This window comes from Bufo gargarizans, chromosome 8, assembly GCF_014858855.1.
Source record: "Bufo gargarizans isolate SCDJY-AF-19 chromosome 8, ASM1485885v1, whole genome shotgun sequence".
NCBI lineage: Eukaryota > Metazoa > Chordata > Amphibia > Anura > Bufonidae > Bufo > Bufo gargarizans.
This window is the reverse complement of record NC_058087.1, coordinates 29,599,635-29,611,955: the sequence shown is the minus strand read 5'-3', so window position 1 is coordinate 29,611,955 and position 12,321 is coordinate 29,599,635. Positions and strand designations below refer to the sequence as shown.

At 44.8% G+C, this 12,321-nt stretch overlaps 1 protein-coding gene across 3 annotated transcripts in view; it reads right to left on the bottom strand.

Moving 5' to 3' along the window:
• TTLL4 (tubulin tyrosine ligase like 4) overlaps positions 1 to 12,321 on the bottom strand; it is a 49,486-nt gene that overhangs the window by 27,848 nt on the left and 9,317 nt on the right. For 2 of the 3 annotated variants that reach the window (XM_044303575.1, XM_044303577.1), the window contains exons 2-8: positions 9,062 to 10,400; positions 7,810 to 7,892; positions 7,655 to 7,706; positions 5,266 to 5,390; positions 4,762 to 4,872; positions 3,620 to 3,696; positions 3,340 to 3,534 (exon numbers count right to left, since the gene is read on the bottom strand). In XM_044303575.1, the coding sequence (XP_044159510.1) occupies positions 3,340 to 3,534; positions 3,620 to 3,696; positions 4,762 to 4,872; positions 5,266 to 5,390; positions 7,655 to 7,706; positions 7,810 to 7,892; positions 9,062 to 10,320 (1,902 nt within the window). In that variant the 5' untranslated portion in view covers positions 10,321 to 10,400. Of the gene's footprint in view, positions 1 to 3,339; positions 3,535 to 3,619; positions 3,697 to 4,761; positions 4,873 to 5,265; positions 5,391 to 7,654; positions 7,709 to 7,809; positions 7,893 to 9,061; positions 10,401 to 12,321 lie in introns of all 3 variants that reach the window. The other variant, XM_044303576.1, reaches the window with a different exon arrangement.

Sequence of the window (12,321 nt, the reverse complement as noted above, 5' to 3'; positions counted from 1 at the left end):
TTTGACCAAGATATTTCTCTCACCCAGCATGGGTATATGTAAAATGACACCCCAAAACACATTCCCCAACTTCTCCCGAGTACGGCGATACCAGATGTGTCACACTTTTTTGCAGCCTAGATGCGCAAAGGGGCCCAAATTCCTTTTAGGAGGGCATTTTTAGACATTTGGATCCCAGACTTCTTCTCACGCTTTCGGGCCCCTAAAAAGCCAGGGCAGTATAAATACCCCACATGTGACCCCATTTTGTAAAGAAGACACCCCAAGGTATTCAATGAGGGGCATGGCGAGTTCATAGAATAATTTTTTTTTTTTGGCACAAGTTAGCGGAAATTTTTTATTTTTTTTTTCTTCTCACAAAGTCTCCCTTTCCGCTAACTTGGGACAAAAATTTCAATCTTTCATGGACTCAATATGCCCCTCACGGAATACCTTGGGGTGTCTTCTTTCCGAAATGGGGCAGGCTGGAGATCCACTCGCTTACCTTCTGTTCCTGTGAGCGTGCGCGTGTTCACAGGAAATCTCGGCCCTCGCGAGATGACGCGTATATGCGTCACTCTGCGCAGGGCTGCCGCCTCCGGACCGCACATCTGCGTTAGGCGGTCCGGAGGCGGTTAAAGAGGTATTCCGGCTTTAACGATTACATTTACTTCTTTATAGAATAGGATGTTGAACAATTTTCTAATACATGTTTATTTAAGATTTGTCTTGAATACCTTTATTATATCCATACAGTAAGCCTCTCCTTAAAAGGAAAAAATATAAAAATGGTACAACCCATTTTAGTCCTGCAAGATGCATCCACAGGAGAGCCGGATAGAACTAAACATGGCGTCGGTCATGTGAGCCATCACGTGACCTGGTTTTCGGTTAACTGCTCAGGTATCTAACAGATGAATAGTAGAGTATTGAGGCGCTGAACATATTCAGTATAACTATCTGCAGCAGCATCTCATCGTGTCTGTCAGTGTATCCAGAAACAGAACTGTGCGTTTTGCCTATTTATTTTACACTACACTTTGTCAACAAGACATCACTTAGAGACAGGCAGCCATTTTACATTATCTAGAGACAGGCTCCCATGTAAGTACTGTTATGCCTTTTCATAGGTGTATAACATTTATATCAAAATATCCTAATTACAGTGGATTTGATATATAATAGGCCATGTTGTGTTATATTCACTATTTTGTATGTATTTTAAAGTAGGCCGAAAGTGGTTCACGTAGAAGGACACAGTTCATGTAGTTTTCTTTCTCTGTAGATGTACCAGTCTGAGAAGAGTCATTCTTGTCTCCTTATAGATTTGACGAAGGATAGACGCATCTGGTACTAATTACCCCTATGGTTTAAGGTCTATTGATGAAGCAGAAAATCTGTGATATATGTATACATATAATGAACATTAGTTTTAGTATAAGATAATCACTAGGACATATGTATTGTATTACATATACATGGCATTATATTATCGGATATTATAAAGGACATCAATGCATCTATTATCTTATATATTTCTCACTAGGAACGCATACACAAGCATGAATTTAAAGTGTAGACTTTAGGGACAGAGAGGAGACACGTCTGTGAGAGTACAAGGTCTGTTATATTCTTAACGGTACATAAATTTAGTAGCTTGAGAAACGTCTCAAATGGTGCCCAAATGTCTGTTTTAGTGTCAAAAATAATCCCTTTACGCTGATTTAGGATTCCTTATATTATGTGTATAGAATGTAAGAGAAATCATACCTGGACAGTTAATCCTTAAAAGGGAATCTGTCACCTAGTTTGAGCATATTAAGCTGTTACTATTGCAATGTTAAATAAAACAACCTTCTTTCCAGCAAGGGTCTTCTTTCTTTTATTCATATTGTCATTTAGATTGAAAAAAGCTTTTCGGTTATGCTAATGAACCTTCAAGGTGCCAAGAGGGGCGTTATTCCTCTCCTCTAGAGCCCAGTAACGTCCCCCTGCAGTGCCCAGCCGGCCTTAATTTCAAGCCCAGCACGCCTCCTCATAAATAAATTTCCTCCCACAGCCGAGCTGAACGGCGCCGCCCCCTCCGCTATGTCATAATTTATTCAACATACGAACCTTGTTTCATCCTTCTTGCGCCTGTCCGATCCAATAGCTCCTGAGGGCAACAGCCTCAATAGTGTCACTGGGCATGTGCCGAGCCCAGTGACGTAATCAGAGCGCTTAATATGCTCAAACTAGGTGACAAATTCCCTTTAACAGTGATGAAGCTAGTAGCTTATGCAATAGTGCCACCTAGGTATGAATAGGTAACATTGCACCAACAGCTGAAATGCATTCTGGGTAATACAGTAACGTCACAGTCATTATCATATGTACACGCCTAACCGACAATGATTGGAAAACTCAGGCGATCTCTTTTTGAGGTGTTTTATATGTCCACCTCTAGGATCAATTCCCTTTGAAATTTTTCCTTTGATCCTTTTAATGATTTTAATACCGCTGGGGGGGGGGGGGGTGCGCACTGCGACACCAATGATAATATTTAATACGGGAGGCGGGTGTGTCGGCGGCAGAATCTGACAGTGAGCTGCGATCAGCGGCAGCAGTTAACCCCTCAGGGGTTAACTGTTGCTGATCACAGCTTCCTGTCATATAGGCTGGGCACCACCTCCTGTATTTGATGTCAACTTTTATTGGTGGCGCAGTGCGCCCACCCCTCCTCCTCCAGTCTCTCCTTCTTGGCAGCGCGGCACAGGGGCATGGAGAGAGTGACTCCTTCTCCCCTGTGCTGCTGAGGGAACATGAGCGTGCTGACAGCAGTGCATTATCGGTAGGGTTAGATGCCGATACCAATAACTAAGAAAATCATGAATATCGGCCAATAACATCGGTAAATCCGATAATTGGTCGATCTCTAGTGCTTACCCAGCACATTTATGTCACGTAACACTGCGGCTGAATGTCAGGGATTATATGATGTGAAGAGTGTCACATGACTGATGCCATGTTTGAGTTAGGCCATGAATACATTACACAGGACTTATCCATAGGCTATACCATTCTACTGCATAAAGGGGTCAAAAAAATAAAATAAAAAAACATGTAGGAAACAAGTATAAAAAGGAGTATGAAAAAGTATAAAAGTACATAGGGGCCTATGTTTAATGGTGCTCTAAGGCCCCATACCATCTCAGAAGTTGTATTGAGCCCTAATACATGTATGCAGAAAGCCTGATATAGAGTCTACCGTCTAGGCTGGGGTCACACCCTATGGCCCTTCATGGGCATGATCACTACGTCTGAACCCAGTCAAAAGCCTCTGGATGCAGCCATCAACTATTGATTAAATCTATCCCGTACCGGCTTAACAATCCATTTCTGCCGCGTTCCACCCTCCTCCCAGGCTTTTCTCAGCAGCTTGATGTCTTGAGGAAGCACAAAGGACTGGGGGAAGAAGTTGAATTCTTTCCTTCCATAGCGAGCCAGCATTTTGGACAGGTTTCTCCACAGACGATCTTTCCTTCCAATCTGAAAGGTGCCTGGGAAATGGTTCAACTAAATGGACACAAAACAACAAGATCAGAAAGTGGCAACTGCTAATTGAAAATCTGATCTGACTTCTGAATTTATGGAAATTTACCTTCTGGTAGTCTCGGATAGCTTTGAAGCCTGTGGACTTCATGTGATGACCCCAGCAACCCAACCAATCGTGATTCTCTGCAAGAAAGATTTACAGGTTATTCAAAACAGTGACAAAAACAACGAGCCAGTCACCGGGGGGGCTTTAAGTCCGATTTCCCATCTTACACACCCTCAAGTACAGAGTTAGCTGAGGGATCTGAATTCTCCCTATTATCCAGAGTAGACAGCAATTACAAAACGTGTCGTGCTCCGGAGGACCCAATATGTGTAAACTGTATGTAGGAGCATTTATTTCAAAGGCGAATGGTGTAATACTTCGCTTCACTTGTGGTGGCGCTGCAGAGAAATGCAACACTTGCTGTTGGTTTTCCTTACGTGTCAGCGAGATGTCCAATGATCAACTTATTGTCTAGGGCTGCAATTTACCACAGCTGGAGTGCCTGAGGTTGGCAAACTACAACTCCCAAGATGGCTGTTCTCAAAACTCCACAGAAATTAATGGAGCATGCTGGAAGTCGTAGTTTCAGCACAGATGGCGTGCTGGAGGTTAGCCATCACTGGTCTAGGGACTAGGCTAACAAAAAATATATATGTCTCCAAACCATCCTGGATCCAGTGGGACAGTCCTGGAGTTTGGTTACTGTCCCATGAAAGCTGCCACATATCCACACTTACTATAGTGAATCAAGGAGCCATCAGCATCCTTCCCCACCATTCACCCTGGACCACTGCCGTGAGCGCTAGGCGCAGGCGCGATCCATTGATGTCATGGTGCCTGCTGTGTGCTGCAGACAGGGAACAGTGCTAGGCAAGCATTACTTTACGAGGCACTAAGGGGGCATGATACTACATAGGGTAATCTAAGGAGGCACCCTTACTGTGTAGAGTGGCACCAAGGAAGCATCCTTACACTGTGGGGGCCCTAAGGTGACATTCTTACTGTATTGGGCACACTACTGTGAGGGTAGGCACTAAGGGGCACTATGCTTTAGGCGCACAAAGTCCAAGCCTCCTGCAACCTTTTTCCCCCTACAGGGTATAAACAGAAATTCCATGAAAATTCGATCTGCGATTTTAAGTCTTAATAATTATGGCTGCTTAGGTTGGTTCACGATCACTTTACGTCAGGCAGTTACTCACTTTTTGTGATCTGGAAGTGGGACCTTGCCACTGTCTGTTTCACTATATTTGGGGTGACTGTGCTCATTTTCCACTTCATCAGTTTTCTTTGTGCCCAAGGCATCAGCTCCACTACAACCACACAAGAAGACAACATAACATAAGCATTGAGCTACAGAAGCAGGAACATGGAAGACACAATTTATATGCATATAATCTCTCGCTCTTACGTACATCTGTCTATCCTTGTCCTGCAGGGTAACGACTAGCTGAGGGAGGGCAGATGGAAAAGAATACGGATGCAGGGTTGAAACATAGATGTGCATAGGAGCTGCATACCCCAAAATGGTAGATATATATGGAGAATATTTAGAAAGCCATTTTTTTTTAAAGAATATATCGTCTACCAATAAACAGACGTGCACACTGCAGTTAAGCAAAGACTCAAAGAAGTGATGACGTTTTATGTATGTGAATACGGAGGTGCTGGGATTTATCTAACAGGACAAGACAGTCGTCTCTTACCTTTTTCATCCTGAGTGGCAAAATAAATAGTTGAGGGAGTGTTGGGAAACAGGCTTGGGGTGAGGGCAGGTCTCACAATTAAATCCACATCTGGGGGCACTGGGTCCATACCAGGATCACATTGCCTAGAAATGAACATTTGCATGTTAGTCATTATAAATTAAAGGGTCTCTACCACTTAGGTGTCACATATTTGGCTGTCAGACACTAGCGATCCGCTAGTGTCTGCTCTGGCCAACCATCCTAATATAATTGCTTTTGGGACGGTGGTTTGGCTAAAAAAACTACTTTTATTAATATGCTAATGAGCCTCTAGGTGCTATGGGGGCGTCATTAGCACCTAGAGGCTCCGTCTACCTTCCGAAACTGCCGCCGCCGAGCGCGTCCCTCCAGCCCGCCCATCTCCTCCTGAATGCGATCCTCGTATGTATTCTGCGCATGCGCAGTGAATGTCTGACCGCTTCCTTGCTCAGACATCTCCACTGCGCCTGCGCGATGACGCCATAGTGCTCCGAGGAACAGGCGCAGTGGAGATGTCTGAGCAGGGAAGCTGTCAGACATTCACTGCGCATGCGCAGAATACATACGAGGATCGCATTCAGGAGGAGATGGGCGGGCTGGAGGGACGCGCTCGGCGGCGGCAGTTTCGGAAGGTAGACGGAGCCTCTAGGTGCTAATGACGCCCCCATAGCACCTAGAGGCTCATTAGCATATTAATAAAAGTAGTTTTTTTAGCAAAACCACCGTCCCAAAAGCAATTATATTAGGATGGTTGGCCAGAGCAGACACTAGCGGATCGCTAGTGTCCGACAGCCAAATATGTGACGCCTAAGTGGTAGAAACCCTTTAAGACATACGAGAAGAAAGTGAAACGTACAAACATTTATTCTCACAATTTTTCACCTACTAAACTGGACCAACAGGTATGAGCACTGGAGCTCCCCTGCGCGGTGTAGTTTAGAGGATCTGTCAGCTCCCCTGCGCGGTGTAGTTTAGAGGATCTGTCAGCTCCCCTGCGCGGTGTAGTTTAGAGGATCTGTCAGCTCCCCTGCGCGGTGTAGTTTAGAGGATCTGTCAGCTCCCCTGCGCGGTGTAGTTTAGAGGATCTGTACTAGGTTTACCAAGTTATATTTTTTAAACTGTTGTATATCATACTACAGAAACCCACTGCCTATTGAAAATCTGTTACAGCTCTGACTAGTCGACCGTCAAAAACTCAGATAGATGCAAATAGTGGAGTGAAGGAAGGAAGCAAGCATCACAGAAACCACTAAAACATAGCTTTTAATATTACTCCCCAAAATACCTTCTAATTACCTCCTTTTGCTGCTTATTCTCGCTGGGTTGATTATGAAAAAAATATGTCCCTATTTCTTTCCCTATTGCTATTTAGGCCCTACCTAAAAACGGAATGGGCACCCCGATAGGGGCGATCCCGTGCAAGGAACCTCCCCGTCACACTACAGAGTCCCTAAAACAGAAAAGAATCCCAACACCATAGTATAAAAGGAAAGTGTTAATGTCCAGTAGTCACGTTAAAGTATGTAGTTAACCTTGGTTATAGGGGGGGAAAGTGTGTGTACATATATGTACCAAAATCCATGGATAGTATACAACGCGTTTCACAGTGCCAACAGGCACAAGCTCATCAGGGGACAGTATCACAATGGAGATATATATCTATTATAGAAGAATGGCAGCACTGACAAAAAAAATGGTTAGAAAGGTTGGGTGCATGTGGGGAATGAGCTGCTTACCCCTTGGTTTATAAATAGAAAAACGAACAGCACTCCTGGAATCCACAGAAAAGGTTTTCGTACACCCCCCCCCCCCCCGTGTCAGATATTAACTGCAAATAGCTTACGGCGGTCCTGACCCAACAATTCAGATATCATCAGGGACATCGCCCCCCCCCCCTCCCCCCTCATACACAGATATATGTCAGATTTTAAATCCTATGACATCAAAGGTTCATCTCTCAATTGACCACCAGGGTCCAATAATTGTACTTCTGTAGTAAACCCATAACATGTGTGTGTATTCCAGGGGTTGGATGGAATGGCAGGGATAATTGCGCAGTAAAAATTGTAGCTTCCGGTCCGGTCTGTCATTTCATGAGTAGAATAAGCTAAAGCATTGGTGGGTTTGCTGAAAGTCTGATTAAAGCGACACCGGCTGCTCACCAGTTTGCACAGAAGAAGCAGTCATTGTAGTGCCCTCCCCACAGAGAACAAGCATGCAGTGGCAGAGGATCCCACTGCAATAATGTCCATTTCATATACTGGGAGCCCATGTCTTAGCTAAATGCCGAGAACCGCCATGAATGTTGAGGCTAATATGTGAGAAAAGCAAGCAATAAAAGGTTACAATACAAATAACACGTACATACCTGGAAATGTCGGCTAATGGTGTAGTGGAGGCTGAATGGACAATGGAAGGATCTGTAGAAGACAATTAATATATATATAGTTGCTAAGAACTGTTCAAAGTGCATCAGTAAGTTCAGTTATGGGTTAGAAGAGTACGGAACTGGCAAATACAAACCTTCTTCATCCTCCTCTTCATCCTGGCTGTCTTCCAGGCCTTCAGGAAGCTCCTCTTCAGCATCAGAGTTTGGCACAGTAATGCTAAGTTGAAGAAAAGAGCAACAAATATATGTCATGCATGTCAAGACCAACCACGTCCTTCCACAGAACATCCAATACCAGGGACATAAAGAACAAATATTACAGTAGATTTCACATATAGCCCCTGCAGTAAACAATATCTATACATTAAACAAATTTTTTTTTCCACTCATATCTGAAGGACTTTCTTCCGTTTCTGTGAGTGGGCAGCAGCTCAATCAATCACCTCCACCTCCCAGGATGCATTCCAACACTTTCCTGCATCTATAATAGTCCCTCACATATAGCCCCAGGAGATACATGTGGAATGTAAGGCCTCCCCAAATTATTATTACAATAATTCACTTGAAATGCCCCATTCATTGCATAGTAGAGATGAGCCGGTCGAGTCTTATGAATTAAATTCAAAAACCACATTCCTAGAGCACCAAGGTGCTGGCCCCGCTGCTCAAGAGACCTGCCCCCTTAGCCCACCGGGCCAGTAAACTTGCAGCTGTGCTGTTGCTCCGAGTATCGGTGCAGGTCATCTGCTATTGCTGCCTGAGCAGCGCAGATACCATCTGTGAATGTGCCGCTGAAGTCTGAGTACACCCGGAAGTGGAGGCAGTGGCTTCCACTCCTGGGTGTACCCAGATGTCCGTGGCGCAAGCAGTCGATATCTGTGCTGCTCAGTTAGAAGCAGTAGCTCCACTTTGCTTAAACCTATACTCAGAGCAAAGCAAATAAGATTGACAGGGCCAGGCAAGATGTCTGACCCTGTCACTTGAGGGACGGGGTCGCTTGATCAGCAGGGCCAGCCTTTCAGTGCTCCAGGAGGGCGTTTTCTAACAAACTAATTACAATTGATTCGCTCATCTCTACTGCACAGTAATACTTTTCAAACTATGGCTAGGGAAGCCACATAGGGAAACTGAACCATCAGGATCCATGGAATGGAGGAAGTATGAAAACTAGTATGAGAAGTTCAATAAATACCCAAATACTATTCATGTGGCAGCTAAGAGTTGAAACCATCTTGATGGCACTTAAAACGAATACAAGTATAAGGTAAAATTATATCAATGGACACGAGATCTCAGGCTCTGCTCAGAGAATTCCATTAATTACAATTGAATAATGCCAACCACTACAGAATAACCCCCATGGTCCCTTTAAGGAGCACAACTTACTCTTGGTTACTTGCTACAGCTTCACATGGTTTATTAAGATATATAGTTGAGATCTGAGAAGCCATCACAGTAACATTTCCTCCATGAGTCGTCTCGCCAGTCACTGACAGTAAGGGTTCACTTTTCAAGGATGGAAGGTGAGCAGAGTTAAGGAGGTATGAGTCACCTCCCAAGGCATCAAGGCTGGCACTGGCTTGTTGGGTGCAGATGCTGGAAACACTGATGTCATCGTTAAGGCTTGGACCCTCTGATGCTAGGCTTCTCAGTGCAATGTCTTTTTGGTGGCCTGAATGTGATGAGGGGTGTGCTGTGGCACAGGTCTCATCATTTTGGCACACAGCTTTAGTAGAAATTTCAAGTTGTGCTTCATAGCCAGTGGGCAAATGACTCCCCGTCAAGCGCCTCACAGCCTCTGTTAGTTGGACTCCTCTGTGAGGAGAGCTGCCAACTTTATTACTTTCGAGATTAAGCCGCGTAACTTCCTCAACTTTGGCCATTCCCTCCATGATGCTGGATGAAGAAGTAGACCGTGCACGAACGCCAGTGTAATGAAGTGAAGGAACTAGACCATTAGGTTGGCCGAAGCCTCCTTTCTCGCTGGAAAGACAGGAAGCAGACTTTGCTCCAACCTGCAGTGGGTTTGGCATCTTCTTCTTGTCTACATGTGGATGTAAAGGCACTTTAGCACTGCCGGGTCGTAGGAAAGAGTTGGTAATTAAGCCTGACCTGGACGGATCTGAGGTCAGCTTGGCTGCAACACTGGAAGGTCTTCTAATGGCAACTTCAGGGAGCTCGCCAGCTGCACTTGGCAGGTGGAACTGATCTACCAACAAAGACGTCATGGCACTTTCAGTTTTGGCAGATTTAAGGAAAGGCCTGATTGGTGGATACTTGTAGCGGGTGGAGATAAGCCTTTCGCTTTCTGTCTTTGGCCCCAAGGAAGGAGTTGTTAGCTTTTTAGAAGTTCTATGGAAAACCAACGTCCTTTCAAGGGTGTCATGCAGCGACCGTCTTCCAGTTGGTGGAGGAGACGGTGTTAAAGGTGCGGTTTTGCTGGGCCCGGAGAACAAACAGTAAGGACGTGGGAACACGTAGTAAGTAGATCGATGATCATGAGCCAAATGGGCATGCTCCCTCTTCAGCTTCCAGAGATTTGCAGCAGGGCAGTTACTTCTGGGTTTGTCTGGATCAGGAGTTGGCCTCTGACGACCTTCACCTCTAAGCTCAGCAATGTACACCTGTGCCTCAACTGAGGCCATGAATGGCCATCGCCCAGATGTTACTACAGTGTGACAGTCACTCTCCTTAGTGCTTCATTGTCTGTGGTAGAACCTGTCATCTACAACGATCAAGAAAATAAATAGTTACTTAATATGCTCGAGATTTGTAAAGATAAAAATCAAAAGACCTGACCCAGGAGCAAAGTAGCCAACAAGCCTTGAGGTTTGCTGAAGACATCTAAAAGGTTTCAACATCAGTTGGTAGTAACATAGTAGTAAGACTGAAATAAGACATGCCCATCCAGTTCGGCCTATTAGGGGGCCTTCACACATGGTAGATTTTGTTGTGGAAATTTCTGAGACTGAAAATCAGTTTCATTCATCAGAATGGGGCCTACAGAAATTCATGTTCTTGCTGCCAAAACAACCACAGAGATGAAAGAAAATGACTTAGTCAGAGAAGTTCCTACAACAAAAACTACTGTGTGTGAAGGCACCCCAAATACACAACTTTCCCCATAGACTCACCTTATCTACTTGATCGCGCAGCCGGCATAGTCTGCTTTCTTCTTCTTTAAAGGACCTGCAAAAGGACCTTTGATGACGTAATCGCGCTCACCACGTGGCGACGTCAGCGCAGATCCTGCTGAAAAAAGAAATCTATCTTCATTCAGCAGGACCTGCGCTGAACATCACCACGCGGTGAGCGCAATTACGTCATGAAAGGTCCTTTTGCAGGTCCTGAAAGAAGACTATGCTGGCTGCGCGATCAAGAGGATGAGGGGAGTTATGTTTTTATTATTTTTAAACCCTCAATTGACATTATACTTCGCATTCTATATTAAGAATGCTATTATCCCTTATAACCATGTTATAATGGAAAATCATAAAATCTACAGAACACCGAACTTCAGTGAAGAAATCTGGGTTCGGGTCTGGTACCAGTCATTTTCTTCTCATGCGCGTGCAAAACGCATTGCACTCGCGTAGAAAAAAAAAAACTGAACGGAACGCAATCGCAGTCAAAACTGAGTGAAATTGCGTGCCTACTCGCACAATTTTCCCTGAACACACCTGGCCCTCACCCGTGATGCCCGTGTGAAGGGGGCTTAAAAGAGTTCAAGAGGGGCCTGGATGTATTTCTAGAGTGTAAGGCCTCTTTCACACGGGCGTCATGTTTTTTGCCCGGATAAGAGGCGGGTGCGTTGCGGGGAAAAAGCGTGATTTTTTTCGCGCGAGTGCAAAACATTGTCATGCGTTTTGCACTCGCGTGAGAAAAATCGTGCATGTTTGGTACCCAAACCCGAACTTCTTAACAGAAGTTCGGGCTTCGGATTGATGTTCTGAAGATTGTATTATTTTCCCTTATAACATGGTTATAAGGGAAAATAATAGCATTCTGACTACAGAATGCATAGTATAATAGTGCTGGAAGGGTTAAAATAAAAAGTTAACTCACCTTCTCCTCTTGTTCGCGTAGTTCCCGGTCTGTTCTTTGCTAGCTGTGGGCTGAATGACCTGTGGTGACGTCAGATCACATGCTCCAATCACATGGTCCATCACCACGGTGATGGAGCATGTGATCTGACATCACCACAGGTCCTTTAGCCCAAGCCCACAGCTAGCAAAGAACAGACCGGGAACTACGTGGACAAGAGGAGAAGGCGTGTTAACTTTTTTATTTTTTTAACCCTTCCAGCACTATTATACTATGCATTCTGTAGTCAGAATGCTATTATTTTCCCTTATAACCATGTTATAAGGGAAAACACAGTGAATAGACTGTCACCTAGAACCCATGCAAGAAAAATCGCACCGCATCCGCACTTGCTTGCGATTTTCACGCAACCCCATTCACTTCTATGGGGCCTGCGTTGCGTGGATTATCACACCGCAACGCACAAAGAGGAGCATGCTGCGATTTTCACGCAACGCATAAGTGATGCGTGAAAATCACCGCTCATGTGAACAGCCCCATAGAAATGAATGGGTCAGGATTCAGTGCGGGTGCAATGCGATCAACTCACGCATCGGACCCGC